The sequence below is a fragment of the Ovis aries genome, chromosome 12 (genome assembly GCF_016772045.2).
Source record: "Ovis aries strain OAR_USU_Benz2616 breed Rambouillet chromosome 12, ARS-UI_Ramb_v3.0, whole genome shotgun sequence".
NCBI lineage: Eukaryota > Metazoa > Chordata > Mammalia > Artiodactyla > Bovidae > Ovis > Ovis aries.
This window is the reverse complement of record NC_056065.1, coordinates 50617226-50639758: the sequence shown is the minus strand read 5'-3', so window position 1 is coordinate 50639758 and position 22533 is coordinate 50617226. Positions and strand designations below refer to the sequence as shown.

At 54.1% G+C, this 22533-nt stretch overlaps 1 protein-coding gene across 3 annotated transcripts; it reads left to right on the top strand.

Annotated features, from left to right (window-relative positions):
- The first annotated feature begins 213 nt into the window (after nt 1–213).
- TTLL10 (tubulin tyrosine ligase like 10) lies at nt 214–21653 on the top strand. 3 transcript variants are annotated; one of them, XM_042229375.2, is made up of 12 exons: nt 214–5097; nt 5603–5683; nt 5763–5895; nt 6001–6119; nt 6200–6329; nt 7484–7569; nt 7911–8082; nt 9011–9182; nt 9717–9857; nt 18121–18237; nt 18597–18690; nt 18954–21653. In XM_042229375.2, the coding sequence occupies exons 1-12, from the start codon at nt 4524–4526 to the stop codon at nt 19400–19402; spliced, it is 2268 nt and encodes a 755-aa protein (XP_042085309.1). In that variant the 5' UTR covers nt 214–4523; the 3' UTR covers nt 19403–21653. The 3 variants fall into 3 exon arrangements, with proteins under 3 accessions (XP_042085309.1, XP_027831629.2, XP_060252561.1); XM_027975828.2 differs by having other exon boundaries at nt 18597–19444; XM_060396578.1 differs by lacking the exons at nt 18121–18237; nt 18597–18690; nt 18954–21653 and adding an exon at nt 11134–15461.
- Nucleotides 21654–22533: the final 880 nt, after the last annotated feature.

Below are 22533 nucleotides of genomic sequence, written 5' to 3'. Positions count from 1 at the left end.
GGGGTTGGGGTGGGGGAGGCGGAAGTGGGGGTACAGCAGGGGCGGGGGGCAGGGTGGAGGGGCTGCAGGGGTTGGGGTGGGGGAGGCGGAAGTGGGGGTACAGCAGGGGCAGGGGGGCAGGGTGGAGGGGCTGCAGGGGTTGGGGTGGGGGGCGGAAGTGGGGGTACAGCAGGGGCGGGGGGGCAGGGTGGAGGGGCTGCAGGGGTGGGGTGGGGGGTAAGGGGTGGGGGTGCTCAGGAAGGCCTCTCTGAGCAGAGGGACCCAGAGGCCAGAGGCTGCATGGGGGCCACTAAGGAGGCTTTCCAGCCCCAGCAAAGGTGCCAGTTCCCTGTAGGAGGCCGGGAAGACCCTCAACTACCACAGCAGGAGGGGCACTGGGCCTTTTCCCAGAGAGGGGCTGACTATCCCCTACTGTCCTCAGGGTACTCAGCCCTTAGGGTACTCAGCCCAAGCACAGCCAGGCCTGAGGAGAGGGGAGAGGTATCTGCCCTGCAAGGCTAGCCAGTTCATGCTGGGCTGCCTTGCTCCAGGTTGTAGATGTGACCAATGGCCCAGCCCTGGGCTGTTGTGGGAAAGGCTGCCGCCAGGCTGGCTCCCTCACCAGCTTCAAGTTACAAGGCAGTTTTTGAGTCTGAGCTCTTGGTGTCACCACATGGGCAGGGGGCTGCCTCCTGAGAACCCATGAGGAGCCACCAGAGGAGCAGGGAGGTGGGCTGGCCCAGCCCCTAGAGTCTGGGTCTCTAGAAATGAAGGGATGGAGGCATGGGCTCCTGGGGAGGACAGACTTCCAAAAGTCTTTGCTCGGGCCAGTGGGAAGACTGAGCGGACTGCAGGTGACCAGGGGCCCCCCTGCACACCCAAGGGTACTTGTCCCCTGCAGGCCCAGGCAAGGGCCCACCACCCTGAGGTCAGGATGCCCCTCAGACAATAGCTCAGCTAGGGGAGCTCTCCCCGCTCCCACAGACTAACTCTCGGGCAAAGGGATTTCAGACCACAGTCCAGCAGAACTGAGCCCTGAGGCCACCAGTGCCTGGCACAGGCAGCACACAGCTGAGGGCGCATCAGTCTCTGAGAGGAGTCAGGAGGAGGGACTTGGGCACATTAATTTCCTGGGGTGGCCACAGCAAACTACACAAACTTGGTAGCTTAAAACAATGAAAGTGACTTCTCTCATGGTCCCAGAGGCCGGAAGTCAGAAGTCCAGGTATGAGCAGGGTCCCTCTTGCTTCTTCTGGCCTCTGGGGCTCCAGGTGTCCCCAGGCTTGTGGCCACAGGGCTTGTGGCCCTCTGGCCACTGCCCACCTTCCACTGGCTTCTCCCCTCTGTGTCTCCTGCTCCCTGCCTCCCTCTCACGAGGACACTGGTTGCTGGATTTAGGGCCCATCAGATAATTACATCTGCCAAGACCATTTCTCCAAGTGAGGTCACATCCCTAGGTTCTGGGCCTTAGGACGTGGACACACACTGCAGGGGGCTGCCGTCCACCCTACAGGAAGCAAGTGAAGGCACTCTAAGGGGAGACGCCCTGGTGACCCATGCAAAGCATGGTGCAGGGTGGAGGAAGAGGCCGTGCAGGGCAGCCAGAGGCCCTCCCACCGCCCCTGGACTCCCAGACCTGGCTGTCAGCCCCATCTCCCCATGCCTTGCGGAGGCATGGGTCTGCAAAGCCCCACTTTTCATTTTGTTAAGTGAGGGCTCCACGTGCTGAGGCTGTGGTGAGCGGAAGTGAAGGGTAGCAGCTGAAGCACAGTGGGTCAGGCCTGCGGTCTGGGCATAGACTTGGGGATCTTGAGAAGGCTCAGGAATGACCCTGGAGGATGGAGGACCCGGATGGAGGACCCGGATGGCGGCTGTGCATGTAACGCCCCTCTTCCAACCTCAGTCATTCCCTGCCCCCACCCCCGGGCCAGCCTCCAGCCCCTCCCCATCCACCTGCTCACCTCTGGGCCACTGGGTTGTGGTTGCTGGGAGACAGTTGCCTGGTCACCACTGTTGTTTTCCGGGCAGAGGGCTCACACCACCTTATGGGGCAGGTAAGAGGGACAGGCAGGCCACAGTGGGGTCCTGGCTGGGCATGAAGGCTGGAGCCAGCTGTGCTGTGGCCCCTACCTGGCCCCGCAGCCCCCAGGAGCCCTATGGGTCCTCTAAGACTCTGTCCAGGAGTATAAGGGAGGGGAGGGAGAAGAGGGGAGGAGGGGCCTGGCTGGGCAGAGCCCCCTCTGAAGAGGGCCCAAGCACCCAGGGCCATAGGATGAGGAACAGAGACACCCAGGCCAGGCTGAGCAGGGCAGGCCTCCCGGGGGTGGCAGCTCCTTAGGACCAGCTGCTTTGCTCAAGACCAGGTCTGTCTCTCTGGACCAAACCCCAAAAGGATGGCCTCCTAAAATCCACAGGGACCCACATCCCCCAAACAGCTTAGCCCTGGCCAGAAAGCACCAGCCGGATGAGCAAAGTCAGCACTCCCAAGCGCCCGTGTGGCCAAGCGTATATCTGGGGATGGGCCCAGTAGGGCATGGTGGCATCTCATTTCTTGGACGTTTCCTTCAGCTTCATTCACCAAGGTCTTCCACTCATCACACCAGGGTGCCGTTTCCTGCTGGTCTTTTTACCTGACCAGGTAAATGGCTTCTTTAAAAGTTCATTATAAAGTTGGGTTTCCACTGACGGTCCCTGCTCTGCTGCAGCCGTCTTGGGAGCCCTGGTGCCATCCTGCCCGTGGGGCCGCGGCTGCCCAAGCTGCATCGCCAGTGATAACATTCCCTGAACATCTTCCAGCAAAAGCTTTCTATTTAGAATGAGTCTGTTAGAGAGATTCTGAGAAAGGTGATTGTGGGGACATCCCCCAGTGGTCCAGTGGTTAAGGTTTCCCCTACCAACCCAAGAGTTGTGGGTTTGATTCCTGGTCCAGGAACTAAGATCTCGCATGCTGTGCAGTAAGGCAAAAAAAAAAAAAAAAGGGTAATTGCTCAACAAAGGCTCTGGGAGCTGGAGCTGTGATCCCCCTGACCCCTCCCACAACCCCACCAGCCATGTCCTGTAGCCCAGGGACACCACAGTCATCACATGTGTGCATGTCCAGGGTAGGGGTTCTTCTTAATCTTTGTTCATTTGAATGACAAGAAACTGTAATTTGTGGCCTGTTTAATTCTTTGCAGAAGAAATAAAATATACAGAGTGAAGACAGGCCAGAGGTCCAGGCTTACAAGGCTTGTTCTGAAACCCATGCCTTCATGCCCAATTCTGGGCTCCTGTTTCTGGCAGCGTCCACTGCTGCGTCCAGATGACACGCAGAAGTTAGCCAGTGCTGGGCTGCGGGGCCGGGGGCTCCCTCCACACCCCCATGTTCACACGATAACTCCCAGCAATACTCCCTGGGGGTGGCCACTGCTGGCACCAGCCTGGCATTCCCATCCTCACTGTCATCAGGCAGGCCCTCCTGGAACACGGGGGACGAGGCAGGTATCTGCACATGTCACGTGTAGAACTGTCTTCACAGCAACCCCCTCAACTCTCTCTCAGGTGGTGAAACCGAGGCACAGAGCAACAGCCCAGAGAGCCCCAGCATCTTGTCCCCAGACCTCCAGCCACACTGGGCTGGCTGCAGAGCCTTACCTCCTGATTTGAGACTTCTCAAGGCTCTTTCCTTGTATTCTTCTTTCCAACCCACTCCCCTGCCTTGATCTTCCCACAAGGCTGTACTGCGTTTTTAATTCTTATGAGCTGCTCCACCTTGTCTGTCCTCTTGTGCTAACCGTCCAGCCCTCTTCTCGGGTGAGGATGGCAGTCCTACCCTGGCATGTCGCTAGGGCCACGTCCCTGTGCCTTCTGCCCACCCTCGCCACCCAGCCACCCTCGCCACCCAGCCACCCTCTCCTCTCCTCTGAGCCTGACTGTGCAGCTGCTATTTCTATGTGTCAACCTCCTGCTCACATCTGGGGTGGGGGGCCTCTGCAAGGTGTCCGTTGACCCAGTACCTGCTCAGGTGAGAGTGCTGGGGGGTAGTACTGCCCGTCCTCCTCTTGGGGGCCTCTATCCCCAGAAGGTTTGGGTCTCAGGCAACGTGGGGACACATACACACCATAAGCACCCTCCCTGCTCTCAGCAGGCACCACTCCCCACCCCAGTCATGCTGGGCGGGGTCAGCCCCACTAAGGAGACCTCTCATTCTGGGTGGGGCAGGGCTGGGAAGGGGGCTCAAGGTTGTCCACACGGCTTGGCCAAAGGCCGAGACCCTCCCTGCATCCAGCCACTGCCCAGCCCCCATCACTAGGTTGACAGCTGTTTCCAGTTTACCCTCTTCTGTCCTAAATGGGGACAAAGGTCTTGGTCAGCATCTCTAGGGTGACCAGTTGGTTTGTTTGCAAAGCGACTGTCCTCTTTGGAGGAGCCTCTCTGTGCCTGCCCACACTCTAGGCTGCTGGCCTTTCCACTGCTTGTGGCTCTTCAGTTTCGGAAAACCCTAGCCTCCCGAGCAGCCCCCAAACTGGGAAGGACCTGTCAAGGAATAGCTAAAATTCCCTAAAATGTTCCCATCTCAGCCACTCAAGAAAGGTGCCCCAGGGAGGCATCGTTCTAGGGGCAGGGCCCACAGCCCCACTGACCCTGGGAGGGGCCCGCTGAAGGCCGTTCCCCCCCAGCCCCACAGGCCTGACAGCAGCCCTCCTTACAGCCGCCCCCGCAGCCGAGTACAGAGACGCCGACCTCCGACGAACCATCCCTGCAGGGGAGGACTCACCCCAGACAGACAGGATGCAGAGAAGGCCCTGCCCTCAAGGGGCACCCAGCCCCACAGTCACCACAGAGACCGGAACCAGACCGGAGTCCAGCACTCCAGGCAGCACCCCTCCCCGCACAGGGCGGGCCTGACCGGGTGCCCAGTTCAAGGGCTAGGACCACAGGTTACCCGCAGGACCCGCAGAGGTGTGGGGGCCATGTCCTCCCAGAGGTACCCCTGCCCAGGTACCCCAGCATCTGTGGCCCGCAGCCACACCCACTTTCTCCACCGCCGAGGACCACCCCCTCGGACCCAAGTCAGCACAAAGAGAGGCAAGCGGTCAAGGATGGCAGGGATCCGGTGGGGCCACACCCGGGCACCAGGTGAATGCAGCCAGGACCTTCCTGGGGACAGGCACCCCATCCCCAAAAAGGCCTTCTCACAGGGGACAACACAGCTCTGTCCTGAGAGAGGGGCTGGGAGGAAGTCACGTGTGGGGTATGGGATCCAGGCTGGCCAAGTAGGGCAGAGGCCAGCAGAGTCAGGGTCTGAACAGGCATAAAGAGGGGTCTACCCTGACTGACATGGGTCACCCCTGACATCATGATGGACATTGTGACCCCCACCCTCCTGGGCATGCCCCTGCGTCACGTGTGCCCCCAGCTCCAGCCTCAACCTCAGCCTCTGCCCCCTGCCCTGTTGGTAAGGAGGGACACTGCCCACTCCAGAGGTGGCCCTTGATGATGGTGACTCTCCCCCATTTCCTGGGAGGCCCTCTGGGCCTGAGATGGGCAGAGATGGGCCGAGATGGCTGGGGGACTGCCCAGGGGCTCCGGCCAGATTCTGAGTGAATGCTCTCCCCTCCATTTGAACCTATATTGTTCACAGGCTGGGCCCATGAGAGACCCATGGGGAGCCACGGAGAGGAGGGGCTCCTGCATCAGCTAAGCCAGCAGGACCAAGATGCAGGTGGGCTCGGGCAAGGCTCATCAGGGGGCAGGAAAGCTGTCAGGTGGGCCAGAGGCTCTGACTTCCCACCTGCCCACAGAGCTGGACGACTCTGAAGCCATCAGGCCCCAGGCCACCCTCCTGGAGAAGCACTTTCTGGAGGGGGAGAAGCAGCCACCCAGTACTGGGCAGGGCCCCTTCTTCTACATCGGAGGGACCAACGGGGCCTCCATGTGAGTGGGGCCTCAATCCAGGCCCTGTCCCACCGCCCCCAGGCCCTACCCAGCCTTGCTCCCTGGCTCCGCGGCCCCCAGGTAAACACTGACCCTTCCTTACAGAATCAGCTCCTACTGCAAGAGCAAGGGCTGGCGGCGCATCCAGGATAGCCGGCGGGAAGACTACAAGCTCAAGTGGTGTGAGGTTAAGTGCAGAGACACCTACTGCAACTTCCGGGAAGGTAGGGGTAGGGCCGGGCTCACCGGGCGGCCCTCAAACACGGGGGTGCCACCGCGTGCTGCCCGGGCTCTGTTCTGCCAGGCAAGCAGCTGTTGTACCAGCTCCCCAACAACAAGCTCCTCACCACCAAGATTGGGCTGCTCAGCGCCCTGAGGGAGCACTCGAGAGTCCTGAGCAAGACCAGCAAGCCAGCCCCCTGCGCACAGACCAAGTGAGCCACCCTGCCCCCCACCCCTGGCACCCACTCACCCAGCTGCACACCCCCACTCGATGGGTTAGTCGCTGGTCCTGACCACCCTCCACTTAGTCTGTCCACCCACCTGCTTTCCCACTGACCCAGCTAATCTGTCTCCCCCTCAACACCGACCAGCATCCCACCTACCCACCCCATGGCCTCAGTGGTCCTCACACGCCCACCACAGAGCCACCCACTGGCATCCTATACTGTCTCCACTGCCCGCCACACCCTGGCTGTCCACCGCACAGCCATTCCTGCCCCATGGCCTACCCATGCCATGTGCCCAAATTGTCACTCACCTGTCCACTCCACACCCACTCACTGCCCAGCCACTAACAAGCCTGCCCACTCACCCAAACAACCAGCCACCATCTGGTCGTCAAGGCCATCTTTACATTCTCATGTCCAGCTGTCCACCTCCACCATTTCTGTCAGCAGCCCTGGACCATTGCCCTGTAGGCATCTGTCTATCCACCACACCACACACACCACCAGGCTACCCCCACCCACGCCCCACCTCTCGACATCCCCATCCATTCTCCACACACGGAGCAGCCACTCAAGTCAGGTCCTGTGTCCCCCTGGGGTGCAGATCTGGAAAGGACATGATACCCGCCCTGGAACAGCTCCTGTGGACCAGCTCAGGACACCTGGGGCCATAGAGGTAGACGCACTCAGCCACTCTGCCCTAAACTAAAGGTCGGCCTGGAGGTCCATGAAAGGGCTGAAAGGCATCCCAGGCCAGGGGATCCGTGCCGACCACTCACTGCAAGCTGGTCACTGTCCTGGCCTGGAGACCCAGCTCTGAACTGACCACTCCCGAAGGCCTAAGAGCTGGGAGGTGGGAGGGGTCGGAGGCAGGTGAGGCAGCCTGCAGAGAAGCCAGGTGTGCCCGAGTTGGCTAGGGAACAGAAGGTGCAAAGGTTCTGCAGAGGGAAGAGCTGGGGTGGCAGATATGTGTTAGAGGACGCCAAAAGCTGCAGGGGTGCCTGGAGCCCAGTCCCACTGGAAACTCTCCCTCCAAACCACCCCCCCACACACACCCAGATCAGGCCCCTGGAATGGTCAGCCAAGCTGTGGGGAGGGGACAACCCTCCCAGTGACTTCCCCACCCCCTCCTTCCCCAGGGTCCTGAAAATGGAAGACTTTTTCCCAGAGACGTACCGTCTGGACATCAGGGACGAGAGGGAGGCTTTCTTCACCCTCTTTGATGGTGAGAAGTCACTGGATGCCAGGCCCACTCTGGGGAGACCGGTGCAGGGCTGGACCAAGGCGGGAATGTGATTAGGGCAGGGCCAAGGTCCTGGCGAGATTGAGGTGGGGGCATAGTCAGGGAGGGGAAGGGTGGAGCCAACCTGGGTGAGGACAGGGCTAGTACTAAGGTGATGCCAGGGAGGTGTCATGGCTGGACCTTAGTGGAGGTTAAAGCCTGGCAGGCTCCAGGCCATGGCTAGGAGGAGTGTGGGCAGGGCTGTGACTGGGAGAGCAGTCAGGGCTGGGAAGGGTGGGGCAGGGCAGGGTCTGGCCCGAAGGCTCAGATGGCTCTCTCTGCAGAAACCCAAATGTGGATCTGCAAGCCCACAGCCTCCAACCAGGGCAAAGGCATCTTTCTGCTCCGGAACCAAGAGGAAGTCACCACCCTCCAGGCCAAGACCCAGAGCATCGAGGATGACCCCATCTACCGCAAGATGCCATTCCGGGCGCCCCAGGCGCGGGTCGTGCAGAGGTTTTGCTCATGGGCCCCATGAGGGGCGTTGATTGGGTGGGGCTGACCCAAGCCCACTGGTGCCTGTGAGGGTCTGTGGGGGTCACAGGGCCCACAGAGGAGTTCTTCAAAGTGGAAGGTTCAGTGCCCCAAGCTGGGCTTCTGTGTAGCTAGGAAGGGTGGGGTTTCTCCTGCTGTCAGGGCTGGAAGAAAATGTCCTGCACACACCACCCCCGACAACACACACCACAGGCCCTTGGACAGTGCGGAGCAGGGGGCGCTCGGTCAGCTGTGCCCTGACCTGGGTCCTGCACACTGAGCTGCAGTAAAGCCCAGCCTCTCCCCCATTCCTCCTCAGCCAGCTGCAGCCTTCAGGCCCTCGGGCAGAGCTGACCCCCGTCCTGGGCTCCCTCTGCCTCTGGGTGAGGTCCAGACCCTCAGCCTCACACCGGGGGCACAGTCCAGCCTCAGAAAGTTCCCTTTGGACTTCCCTCTCCACCAGTGGGGCCTCATTTCTGCCACAACTGCTCTCAGTCACTGTAAGCAGTGCTTCCAGCCTCTGGGTCTCCAGACCTCAGCGCTCTCCACTGGGATATCCCTCCTTGTCGCTCCAAAAGCACCCGCCCTTTAAAGCCCAAGGTCATCCCTGCCTCCTCCTCCAGACAGTCTTCCCTGACCATGGGGCCAACCAGCTTCTGCCTCCCCAACTCCTAACAAGAGCTGTGTCCTGGGGTACCCCAGTTATATACCGGCAAGCTGAGCTCTAGGAGCCAGGCCCTCCTCCCCAGTTCCCTGACCTGTTCAGGCTCAGAAATGTCCCCTGATGAGGGGACATTACACTCAACTGGAATAGGGGACCCAGAGCTCACAGCTGAGGCAGGTGGCAGGGGTGCTGGGGAACTAAGAGGTCCAGGTGGGGACCTGGGCCAGGCTGACCGCACCTCCCCAGGTACATCAAGAACCCGCTGCTGCTGGATGGGAAGAAGTTTGATGTGCGCTCCTACCTGCTCATCGCCTGCGCCATGCCCTACATGGTCTTCTTCGGCCACGGCTATGCTCGCCTCACCCTCGGCCTTTATGATCCCCATTCCAGCGACCTCAGTGGCCATTTAACCAACCAGGTAGATGTGCTGCACAGATGCAGCCTTGGACAAAATCGCTGTTCAAGAATGCAGACAAGAACCCAGCTGTAGACACGGCCCAGGCTTGGAGGTGGCCCTGCCTGCGGTCAGCAATGCCTCTCACCTTCAGCTACAGCGGGCACCCTGTGAAAGGACTGAGAGCCATGCGCCACCCCCCACCCCAGCTTGTCTCCCTTTGGGTGTGGATCAGGCATCTCTGGGTGTGGAACAGGCACCGCAGGGGTGGGAACAGAGGATGAGGGTCTTGGTGAGGACCTCAGTGCAGAGATGCTTAAGGGCAGCAATCTCCAAGGAAGGATATCAATGGGATGTGTCTGGGCAGCGGCCCCCCAGGGGGATCTGGGGGGGCTTCTCAAGGGTAGGAGTTGCTGGGGGAGGGTCTTAGGCAGCACAGCCAGCCCAGGGCGTCTAGGAGAAGCAGGCCCCCTGTGGGGGTGTGGCAGCATCAGGGTGATGCTCTCCATCGGGGCCTCTGTGGGGGACGGGCCTTCAGGCGCTGCCCTTCCTCCCCAGTTCATGCAGAAGAAAAGTCCCCTGTATGTGCTGCTCAAGGAGGACACGGTGTGGAGCATGGAGCACCTCAACCGTTACATCAACGACAAGTTCCACAAGACCAGGGGCCTCCCGCGAGACTGGGTCTTCACCACCTTCACGGTTTGTGTGTGCCCCGCCCACTCGGTGAGGGGAAGGGATGCGGGTCAGTACTGGGGTAGGGGGTGCTGGGCCACAGGCAGGTCCCTGGGCGGGGCTGCCTCTGGGTGTGCCCACAGCAGTTGGCTCTCAGAGTCCTCTCCTGTCCCTTTCTCAGACGGATCATTCACGCAAAACAAAGGTCACCCTGTGAAAGTGCACAGTTCAGTGGTTTTCAGTGGATTCATAGAGTTGAATGATGATCACCACCTTCTGATTCCAGAACACTGTCATCTCCCACTGCCCTCCCCAGCCCCTGGCAACCACTAGTCCACTCTCTGTCCCCACGCATCTCCCTGTTCTGGACATGTCACGTCAATGGGATCAAACAACATGTGGGTTTTCCTGGCTTTTTTCACTGAGCATAAACATTTTCAAGATTCCTTTTTATGACTGAATAATATTTCATTGTGTAAATGGACCATGATTTGTTTGGATAAATGTTCATCAGTTGATAGACATTTGGGTTGTTTTTACTTTTTGTCAGTCATGAGTAACACTGCTATGAGTATTCCCATACATGTGTTAACAGGTATTTCAGTTCTCTTGGATGCAGGTCTAGGAAGGGAACTGCATGGTCGCATGGTCCCTCTTATGTTGACCTTTTTGAGGAACTGCCAACATTTCCCACAGTGGCTGCAATTGCTCCCACTCCTACCAGCAATGTCTGATGGTTCCACTTTCTCTGTGTCCTTGCCCATACTTACCATCTTTCTAATAGTTGCCCGGTGGGTATACAGGAGTATTATCTCATTAAGGGGTTGATTTGCATTTTTCTAATGATGATGATATTGAGCATCTTCTCGTGTACTTAGCCATTTCTGTATCTTCTTTAGAAAACTTTCTGTTACCTCCGTTGTCCACTCTTTCTTTGTTAGGCTGTGCATGCTTGTCTAGTCACTTCAGTCATATCTGACTTTTTGCAACCCTGTGGACTGTAGCCCACCAGGGTCCTCTGTCCATGGGATTCTCCAGGCAAGAATACTGGAGTGGGTTGCTGCGCCCTCCTCCAAGGGGTCTTCCTGACTGAGGGATCAAACCCATATCTTTTGCATCTTCTGCATTGGCAGGCAGATTCTTTACCACTAGCACCACCTGGGGAGTCCCTGTTAGGCTGTAGAGCTCTTTATATATTGACTGCTAGACCCTTATCAGATTGTGATTTGCAAATATTGTCTCCTGTGAGTTCTCTTTTCACTTTCTTGATAATGTCCTTTTTCATTTGTTTCACAACTTGCAGGATCTTAGTTCCCAAACTAAGGGTTTAACCCATGCCCTCAGCAACGGAAGTACAGAATCTCAACCACCAGACCACCAGGGGATTCCTGATAAGGTCCTTTTTTGCACAAAAGTTTTAAATTTGTGTGAAGTGCAATTTCTCTATTTTTCTTTGGTTATTCATGCTTTGGTGTCATATTTAAGAATCCACTGCCAAATCCAAGTTGTAAAGATACATCTGCAGCTTCTTCTAAAAGTCCTATGTTTCAACTGAGTTAATTATTGTGTATGGTGTGAGCTAAGCGTCCAGCTGCAGTCTCTTGTGTGTAGCTACTCCATTGTCCCAGGACCATCTGTCAGACTGTTCTTGGCAAAGTTTTGAAAATCAATTGACCATATATATATATATGTTTATTTCCAGACTCTTAAGTCTATTTTTATTGATGTGTATGTCTGTCTTTAAGCCAGCACCATACTGTTTGAATTGCTGTAGCTTCATTCTCTTTCTCTTTTTTGGGGGTGGGGGGGAGTGGGGGGCGTGGGGGGCGGGGCTGTGCTATGAGGCACGCAGGAATCCTACTTCCCTGACAAAGGATCAAACCTATGCCCCCAGCATTGGAAACTTGGGAGTCTTAACCACTGGACCTCCAGGAAGTCCCTCATGTGTTGACTGAATCATTCTTGCATTTCTGGGATAGATCTCACTCAGACATAGCCTATTGTCCTTTAAATATGCTCCTGAATTGGATTTCCGAGTACTTCGTTTAGCATTTGTGTATACCCTCATAAGCAATGTTGGTCCACAGCATTATTGTCTATTTGGTTTTGAACATGTTCCCTTCTATTCTATATTTGTAGTTTGTGAAGCATGCTGTGCTAGTTGCTCAGTTGTGTCTGACTCTTTGCAATCCCACGGACTGTAGCCCACCAAGATCCTCTGTCCATGGAGTTCTCCAGGCAAGAATACTGGAGTTAGTAGCCATCCTCTTCTCCAGGAGATATTCCTGATCCAAGGATCAAACCCAGGTCTCTTGCTTTACAGGCAGATTCTTTACCATCTGAACCACCAGGGAGCCCTTAAATATTTGGAAGAATTCACCAGTCAGGCCACCTTATTGTGGACTTTTTTTTGTGGGAAGGATTATTTATATTATTATTACTAACTCAACCTTTATTTGTTAGAGGTAACTAAGATTATTTCTTCCTGGGTCAAGTTTATCAGTTTGTCTTTCCAGGAATTTTTCCATTTCTTCTAAGTTACCTAATTTGTTTGGAATATAGGTCACTCGTATTTTACCAACAATTATAATCCTTTTCATAATCATTCTCATCTTTATGTAAAGTCTTTCTTGAAAAAAATTTTTTTTTACTCTTTTGGCCACACCACATGGCGTATTATATCATAGTTCCCTGACATTGAAAGTGTAAGTGTTAGTCACTCACTCATGTCCAACTCTTCGAAAACCCATGGACTATAGCCCACCAGGCTCCTCTGTCCATGGAATTTTCCAGGCAAGAATACTGGAGTGGGTTGCCATGTCTTTCTCCAGGGGATCTTTCTGAGCCAGGGATCGAACCTGGGTCTCCTGCATTGAGGGCAGACCACTGTCTGAGCCACCAGGGCCAGGTATCAAACCCATGCCCCTGCACTGGCAGCATAGAGTCTTAACCACTGCACTACCAGGAAAGCTCCAAGGTCTTTCTTTCTGGATTTTAGTAATTTAAGTCTTCTTTCCTCTTTTTCTTGGTCAGTTTAGCTAAGGGTTTGTCAGTTTTGTTGATTTTTTCAAAGAGCCAGTTTTTGGTTTCATTGATTTTCTCTATTGCTTTCTATTCTCTAATTCCACTTATATCCACTCTAATTTTTACTATTTCCTTCCTTCTACTTGCTTTGAGTTTACTTTTCTTTTTTTTTCTTAGGGTTGAAGATTGAGTTATTGATTTAATTTGAGATCTTTCTTCCTGTTTAATGTAGGCATTTACAGTCATAAACTTCCCTCTGAGCACTGCTTTTATACTGCATCCCATAAGATTTTGTGCATTCTGCTTTCATTTGTTGCTTAAGAGTGTTATCTTCCACACATTTGTGAATTTTTAAATTTTCTTTCTCCTATTGATTTCTAATTTTTTTCCATTGTGGTCAGAAAACATACTTTGCATGATTTCAACCCTTCAAAAAGTATTGAAACTTGTTTCATGTTTTTTGTTTCAGCTGCACTGAGTCTTCATTGCTGAGTGAGGACTTTCTCTACTTGCAGCGAGTGGGGGCTACTCTTTGTTGTGAGTGCATCAAAGTCATTGTGGTGACTTCTCTTGTTGCAGAGTACAGGCTCTAGGGCACAGACTCAGTAGCTGTGGTGTATAGATTTAGTTGCCTGTTGGCATGTGGGATCTTCCTGGTTCAGAGATCAAACCCATGTCCTCTGCTTTGGCAGATGGATTCTTAACCACCGGACCACCAGCAAAGTCCCTATATGTATTTTTTTTTTCGAAGTCCCTATTTTATGTTTCAACATACTGTCTATCCTAAAAAATGTTCCATGCACACTGGAGAAGAATGTATAGCCTGCTGTTAAGTGGCGTGTTCTATAGATATCTTTCAGGGTAGGTGATTTATAGTGTTGCTCAAATCTTGTATTTACTTATTGATCTTATGTATAGCTGTTCTATCATTGAAAATGGCATAATGAAGCCTCCAACTATTATTATTGAATTGTCTATTTCTTTCAATTCTGACAGTTTTTGCTTCATATATTTTTAGGCTCTGTTGTTAGGTGCATGTATAATTATTACATATTCTTGATTTATCATTAGAAAATATTCTCTTTTTTCTTAATGTCTTCAATTTTCATGTTAAACTCTATTTTCTCTGATATTTGTATAGATGTTCCAGCTCCCTTTTGGTTACTTTTTGCCTGATATATCTTTTTTTCATTCTTTGACTTTCAACCTATCTTTGTCTTAGAATCTAAGGTGAGTCTCATAGAAAGCATATGGGGGGTGGGGGGATGCATTCTATGAATCTTTGTCTTTTATTGGAAAGCTTAATCCATTTACATTTAATTTAATTACTGATAAGTTAGGATTTATATCTGCTCTTTTGCTATTTTCTATATATCTTATATCTTTTTGTTTGTTTCTCCATTACTGCCGACTTCTGTGTTAAATATTTTCTAGTGTACTATTTCTAGTATTTCTTTTACTACACATTTTTGACTTATTTTCTTATTGGTGCCCTTGGGATTACCATTAACATCTTAATTTAAAACTATCTAGTTTGGATTCAAACCAAATTAATTTCAATAGTTTGTTGTTTGTTTTTTTTTTTTAATTTTTTCCTGTATAGCTCTATCTCTTCATTTATGCTGTTACTGTCACAAATTACAACTCCTTAAATTGTATGTCCATCAGCATAGATTCATAGTTATTGCTTTATGCAATTGTCTTTTAAATAAAACAGAAGGAAAAAGGCAATTACCAAAAAAATGAATGTGTAATGTCTTTTATATTTAACTATGTACTTATAAAACAATGGAAACAGTGACAGACTTTATTTTCTTGGGCTCCAAAATCACTGCAGATGGTGACTGCAGCCATGAAATTAAAAGACACTTACTCCTTAGAAGAAAAGCTATGACCAAACTAGACAGTATGTTAAAGAGGAGAGACATTACTTTGCTGACAAAGGTCCATCTAGTCAAAGCTATGGTTTTTCCAGTAGTTGTGTATGGATGTGAGAGTTGGACCATAAAGAAAGCTGAGCACCAAAGAATTGATGCTTTTGAACTGTGGTGTTGGAGAAGACTCTTCAGAGTCCCTTGGACTGCAAGGAGACCCAACTAGTCAATCCTAAAGGAAATCTGTCCTGAATATTCATTGGAAGGACTGATGCTGAAGCTGAACCTCCAACACTTTGGCCACCTGATGCGAAGAACGGACTCATCAGAAAAGACACTGATGCTGGGAAAGATTGAAGGCAAGAGGAGAACGGGACAACAGAGGATGAGATGGTTGGATGGCATCACTGATTTGATGGACATGAGTTTGAGCAAGCTCCAGGAGTTGGTGATGGACAGGGAAGCCTGGCATGCTGCATGCAGTCCATGGAGCTGCAGAGTCGGACACAACTGAGCGACTGAACTGAACTGATGTAATTACTTCATGGATGCTCTTAATTTCTTAATGTGAATTCAAATTATTGTCTAGTGTCCTCTCATTTCAGTCTGAAGGACTGTAGAAATGTTCTACTACTGATAATCTATGTTTTTTTAAATTTGGGAAGGTCTTAATTTCTTTTTTATTTTTGAAGGATAATTTTGCTGAATATACAATTCTTGGTTGACAGTTTTATTTTTCTTTCAGTATTTTGAATATGTCAACCCACTGCCTTCTGGACTCCATGGTTTTTAATGGGAAATTGGTTGCTGGTCTTATTGAGAAGCCCTTATAAGTCACTTCTCTTTGCTGATTTCAACATCCTCTGTTTGTCTTTGTCTTTTAAAAGTTTGCTTACAATATGATGGATCTTTTTGAGCTTATTCTACTTGGAGCTCATTGGCCTCAAATGTGTAAATTCTTTTTCATCAAATTTGAGAAGGCCCACTACCATTATTTCTTTAAATATTCTTCCTGCCTCTTCCTTCACTCTCTTTCTAGATCTCCTTCCAGAGATCTCTGTAACTTCATCTTTCTTCATTCCTTTGACTTTCTGTTCCTTAGACTGGATAATCTCAACTGATCTGTCTTCAAACAACTCAAATGTCTTGTTCAATTATTATACTTTTCAACTCCAGAATTTCTGTTCAGCTCTCCTTTATAATTTCTGTCTCTTCACCGATATTCTCTATTTGGTAAGACATTGTTCCTGTATTTGCCTTTAGTTCAAGTGAGGTCTTCCAAGGAAACATCAGACATCACGACAAATGACTACACTACTCAGCCAAACAGATTAATCCTGCTATCTCCAGTACCAAGAATGTAGGCATTTTTCAAGGCATTGAGCTGGGATGCAGGGAATAATACTAGACCAGGTTAAAATACTACAAAACGTGCTCTTCCTATCAAGATTTAAGATTCTATTTGAATAAACACTCTTCAGGTTGCTGAATGCTTTTGGTTAATTTCCAGCATTCTAAGAAGGTTAATTTTGACAAATATGGCCCATTTTGGCTGTTTTTATGGAATGGCTTATCTCTGGACCCCTTCCTCTGCCCGTTTTGTGATGCTCTCGTCTCTCTTGATCCTGCTCAGCAAGGCTTCTCCCTGTTGTCTCACTGAAATGCTCACCAGAGTGATTTCCATGTTGTCAGACTCAGGGATCAGCCCTGGTCCTCTTCTCCCTGACCTGTCAGCCAACTTCAGACATAGCTCCTCGCTCCCCATGGCTTCCAGGACCTTGCTCACTTCCTCTTAGCCCCCTGCGCAGGTCCCTGGGCTCCCCACCATGGCTCTCTGGAGCCCAGTGTCCAGCCTGGCCCTACTCTTTATCTGCTCTTATCTACTCTTTGTCTTTATCAGATATCACCAGACTTTTTTTTTTTTTAACTTCTTATTTTGTACTGGGATAAAGCCAATTAACAAACAATGCTGTGATAGTTTCCGGTGAATAGCAAAGGAATTCAGCTGTATCTATACATGTATCCATTCTCCCCCAAACTCACCTCCCATCCATGCTGCCACATAATATTGGGCAGAGTTCTTTGTGCTATACAGTAGGTCCTCGTTGGTTTTCCATTTTAAATATAACAGAGTGTACATGACCATCCCAAACTCCCTAACTATCCCTTCCCCCATCCATTCCACCAGCAACCATAAGTTTGTTCTCTAAGTCTGTGGGTCTCTCTCTGTTTTGTAAGTTCATCTGTATCAATGCTTATATAAGGTATGTCATATGACATTTCTCCTTCTCAGACATCCCCTGACTTTAAATTCCATCTATGTGCTTAAGATTCCACATTAAACATGGACCCTGATCACTCCCCTGATCTTGACCCAAAGCCTATCAGCACCCCATCTGCAAGCTCACAGAGGTCTCAGCCTCCAGGGCTTCCTCTCCTTCTTGGTTGATGAGGGCTCCATCCTCCCAGAGTCTCAGACCAAACATCTAGGGATAGCCCTTTATTCTTGTTTACAGCTCACATCCTTTCATTAGTTGCACTGGCTTTACCCCAAAATAGACCCAGCATCCATCCCACCACCTTGGCTTCTACAAGCCAGCATATTTCTCACCTAGATCCTTGCAACAGGCCCCTTCAGTCTCTCTCAGCATAGCAGCTAGAGGACCCTGTGAGGGCACAGGTCAGATACGCCCTCCTGTGCACCACCCTCCATAGCTCTGATCTCAGGGTGAAAGACAAGGTCTTCCCACACCCTGAGAAGTGACTGGTGCCACTCTGGTCTCATCTCCTGCTGCTCTCTAGCTTGCTCCAGCCACAGCAGCATCACCCTGGTCCTCTGACACCTTGGGCATGCTCAAACTTACAGCTGTTGCTCCCACCAGGTGTCCCATCCCCATCCCACAGCTCCCCCCTTCCATCTTCACCTGGTACTCACTCTCTTCTCAATGAGGCCCACCTGGATCATACCCCTTTCCACACCACCCCAGAGCCCCCACCTCTCACCCTGCCTTAGCTTCTCCTGTTTAGCATGTGCGGCTTTGTGCACCATACAAAGTGCATAATGATTTACACATCAAGTTTTTGATTGTGTTTCACTCTCAAGTTTCACTCTCTCCTATGAGTGAACTGCTCAAGGGCAGAGACTCCTCAGAAGCTCCCTCCACTCTCCTGCCACATCAGTACCTGTCACACAATAGGAGGGCCATACGTTTGTTGGATGAATAAAATGAGAGTGAAGGAGTTTCTGGCTATGAGCCTGTGACCCTGAAAATGTGACAGTATGGTCACAGTGGGAGCACAGGTGAGGGATGGGCTGTGGCTGCTCAGACCTGGAGGGTGTAATCAAGGCCCACAGTTGACGTCCTGTCCCCCCTACCCCGCCCTGCCCACAGAAGCGGATGCAGCAGATCATGGCCCACTGCTTCCTGGCCGTCAAAACCAAGCTGGAGTGCAAGCTGGGCTACTTTGACCTCATCGGCTGTGACTTCTTGATCGATGAAAATTTCAAGGTGCTGCTGAGGCTTTCTGGCAGGGGGCGGGGGGGGGGGGTGCTGCTGGCAGGCAGGTGCAGGAGGCAGTGGCCCTCCGTGCACACCTGACCACTCAGGCAGGCCCCAGGGGTGGGCAGTCAGGCGCCCTCCCTAGCCCTGGAGGTGATGTGTCCATAAGGTTTCACTCCTACCGCTGGGGTGGCTCCTAAGGCCAGACTCTCAGACCCTCAAGAGTCTCAGACCCTTGGGCGATTGGGGGAGTGAGGTCATGGAAAAGAAGTGACCTGATGGTCACGAGGCTTAATGGGGACCAGAGTCTCAACCTTCTCCTGGCCAAGTGGTAGGTGGGGTGGGATGCTGAGCAGTGTTGGGCCCAGGTGTGGCTGCTGGAAATGAACTCCAACCCTGCCCTGCACACCAACTGTGAAGTCCTGAAAGAAGTGATTCCCGGCGTGGTCATGGAGACCCTGGGTGAGCCACCCCCCAGGACCCTCAAACTGCCCCCCTCTGCCTGCACATGCTCTCTGCAAGTTCAGACGCCCACAAACCCAGTTCTCCAGCACCCCGAGGGCTGCATGGCAACCCCAGCCTCTGCTCATGCCCCCACCTCCCTGCCAGCGTGGTGCCATCCCACCCCTCACCACCCTGTCACCTCCAGACCGGGTGGGAGGTCCCCCTCCCCCCGCACCGCCCTTCCCCGCTCCGCGTCCAGTTCACCCTCGACTCCTCCCCAGACCTGGCGCTGGAGACCTTCCAAAAGAGCCTGCGCAGCGAGAAGATGCTACCGCTGCTGTCCCAGCGCCGCTTCGTGCTCCTGCACAACGGCGAGACGGACCTGTGGCCGTGCCTGGGGGGCTCCCGCAACGTCCCCCGCCAGCCGCTGCCCCCACTTCGGCTCACCTGCGAAGCCGCGCCCCTCGAGCCATCCCTGCTCCGCGCCACCGACCGGCCGGGCGCGCGCAGGCCCGTGCCACACCGGGGCTTCGGCGGCGCGCCAGTGCGGCCCTCCTCCGCGCACCGGCGCCCCCGGCCTCCCGTCCTCGCCCCGGACGGCGCCCTGAGTGGAGACCCCGAGGCCCAGGAAGGTGGGCAGCCGCGAGTGGGCGACGCGGACCGGGCACGGGAGCTTTCCCCGGGGCCGGCAGAAGAGGAGCGCAAGAACGCGGGCCATCGAGGCTCCTAGCCGGCTCTCTCCCAGGGACCTATAAAAGCTACTTTGTTACAAGCACGGCCTCTGCCCCGCATACCCGGCCCCAAGACGCCCGCTGGCAGCCTCCCTGAACCCTACTAGCCGCTACTTCACTGCTGGGACCCGTTCTTGGGGGAACATGGGGGTCTAGGGATGAGCCGCCGAATCCGAACCCCTGACTTTGCCCATCATGGGCTGCTTCTATCCGGTGAAGCTCTCCAGTTTCTGGGCCCCCACGCATCACCTATAGCCTGCCTCCATCAGGACCCTGGGTCGCTGCAGCCTCACAGGTCACCTACCCCGGCTGCCTAGTCTGCGGTCCCTGGGAAAGGCAGCCAGTGTCTCCCAGGAAAGGGTCTGGGTCCCCACAGCCCCCTCCAGATCCCCACAGGAGTGGTTCTTTACACCAGGCCCCACCCTGCCCAGGCTCAGCTCCTTTCTGGGGCTTCAGAGCACCAGGGCCCTGAGCTCCCCAACGGTGCCACGGTGGGAGCTATACAGCAGGCAGAGCATTGCGAGGCCCCAAGGACCCAACTGTGGGCAATGGTCATGCAGGACGGAGCCCTGAGGGGTGTGCCCAGCCAGCATGTCCCCATGTTCCTTGTGGCCCCAACCCCGAGGCTGCTGGGAGAAACCCACTACTACCAAGCATCCTGGACCAGCCATAATCCCCTCTCCTCACCCACCATCCCACACCAACCCCAGTCCAGACCCACCCCTAGGCCCACTGCAGCTGGCACCCCTCCTCCTGCACTGCCTTTCACATACCCCACCCTCACCTCTCCCATCAGTTACCACCAAGTCACATGCCCTCCTCTTGTCCTGCCAACCCTCCCTCATGACCCCAGCGGGCTCCACCACAGGTGGGAGGGGCTGCTGGGACCCTTGTTCTGCTCTGCATTGGAGTGCTGCTGCTGCTGCTAAGTCGCTTCAGTTGTGTCCGACTCTGTGCGAACCCATAGACGGCAGCCCACCAGGCTCCCCCATCTGTGGGATTCTCCAGGCAAGAACACTGGAGTGGGTTGCCATTTCCTTCTCCAATGCAGGAAAGTGAAAAGTGAAGGTGAAGTCGCCCAGTCGTGTCCGACTCTTAGTGACCCCATGGACTGCAGCCTACCAGGCTCCTCCATCCATGGGATTTTCCAGGCAAGAGTACTGGAGTGGGGTGCCATTGCCTTCTCCGAGTGCAGGTGGGACCTAAGGGGCAATGGGGCTTGTCTTCCCCTCCCCCATTGCCCCTCCCTCTCCTTTCCCAGGGGTGCAAGGGCCAGAGCATGCTAGAGGGCAGCGTGGGCCGCGGAGCCACTGGCCAGTCCACGGAGATGTGCAGTCAGGCAGGGAGTCAGGGAGAGAAGAGCCAAATGAAACCTGGGGCTCAAAGAGATAGAGACAGTCCTCCCAGGTCAGCCAGTGAGGGCCCAAGCCAGGACCACATCCCCACCATCCGCATACCCACCTTCACCCACGCATCCCCACCACTGCACTCCCTCCTCGTCCTGCTGCTGTGGCCAGGAGTGTAGGGTCACCAGGCCAGAAGCACACTTGTCACCGTTTGACAAGGATCCAGGAGCCCTGAGTGCACCTCCCCCCAACCAGCGTGTCTGGTGGGCTCTCCATGAGGCATCAAGCTCAGCACTGCCACTTCTGCAGCCTGATGGCCAGCTCTGCACCCCGAGGCTGGGGAGGGTGAAAACCAGTCTCCATCAGGGAGAGGTGGTCCCCTGGGTGGGCAGAGCGCACCCACATCAGTGTCTTCAGGGTCTCTACCAGTCTTTCCTGACTGGGGTAAAGGTCACTGCACAGCCATGTCACCTCAGGCTCAGCTCCTGGTCGCCCCTGAGGGGCCTCTACACCCCATGTCTCAGCCTCCAGGCCTCTCCTGCCCCTTCCTCACATCCTGCCCACAGGGCCTTCGCCCACGTTGTCCTGGGGCTCATGAATTGGCCCGTGGTAGAACAGTGGTGCCCCTGGATGCTCCAGCTCTCCTCCAGCAAGACTGTTCCCCAGCTGGTCAAGGCAGTATCTGCAGAGGTGACTCGACACTCGAGGGGAAGCTGGTCTGAGGCCTCCATTGTCCCTGGTCCCCAAGTGGGTGCAGTGGCCCCCAGGGACCACGGTGGGATGAGACGTGCACATCCTGACTGGGCCCCCATCCCTGGGCAACCCCAAACCCTGGACTGTCTGCAGCTCTTGGGCCCCTGGTACTCAGAGAAACTGGGTAACAATAAAGGAGGTTCTCCTGCTGCTCGTTCTTCCCCAGAGGTGATGGCCGCACCCTTGCCCCCCAATCTGGATCCTCCTGCAGTCCCTGGCAGTCAGGAGTCTGTTTCCATTAAAGGGCCCACAGGACTCAGAGGACCCCCCCCCTCAAACCCTTCTTCCCTGCAATGTGTCTCCAAATAGAGGGGTCGGAACAGCCATGGCCCAAATCAGTGTCTCTGGAAAGACTCCTCTCCACAAGGCATGGCCACTTCTTATTGGGAAGTGGGGGTCGGGGCCCTGAAAACCACTTGCAGAGCCAGAGCTCAGCCCAGTTGCAGAGAAGTGGCCATGGTGCTGAAACCATCGTGGGACTTGGGGGAGTGATGGCCCCGATTCCTGGTCAGGGCCCTTGAATGGCCAGACTTAGCACCATGGACCTATCTGATTGGTGAGGGGGCAGGCAGGGGCCACCTGCCTTTGGACAGCCCCCTGAAGCTGCCCTAGGGCTGGGGCTGGGGGAGGTCAGACATCTGGTTCTGTCTAGGGAGAGTTCCCTTCCTATGCCCACTGTGGGCGTGTCTGTCCGCTTGGGAGGGTGTCCCACATTGGCTGAGTCCAGACCTCAGTGAAGCGGGGGTCAGGGGCCTTTTCAAGCAAGGCGAGGTGCTATGGCTGGGTGGGACGCTGCTGTGGCCGGAAGCACTTCTGGGAACAGAGGATGGCCTCTGGGCCCTTATCAGGCTGAACACACACCCTGGAGCCTGACGGGGAGGAGGAGGGGGAGGAGCTAAGCAGCTGGAGAGCCTCTCTGGTTGGGGTTGGGGAGTTCCCCGGTGGGGAGTAGGGTGGGGGGGCAGTGGGGAGCAGCAAGGGGCTGGAGCTGGCCTGGGCAGAATCTCATCTTCGGGTCATTCTTGGGCTCC

What these genes read in the sequence shown, in the direction of transcription:
- TTLL10 (XM_027975828.2), top strand. Translation starts at nt 4,524, where the DNA reads ATGTTCCCATCTCAGCCACTCAAGAAAGGTGCCCCAGGGAGGCATCGT. An exon ending in GGGACCAACGGGGCCTCCAT is followed by an intron (nt 5,896 to 6,000) that starts GTGAGTGGGGCC and finishes CCTTCCTTACAG; the next exon opens with AATCAGCTCCTACTGCAAGA. An exon ending in GCCCCCTGCGCACAGACCAA is followed by an intron (nt 6,330 to 7,483) that starts GTGAGCCACCCT and finishes CTCCTTCCCCAG; the next exon opens with GGTCCTGAAAATGGAAGACT.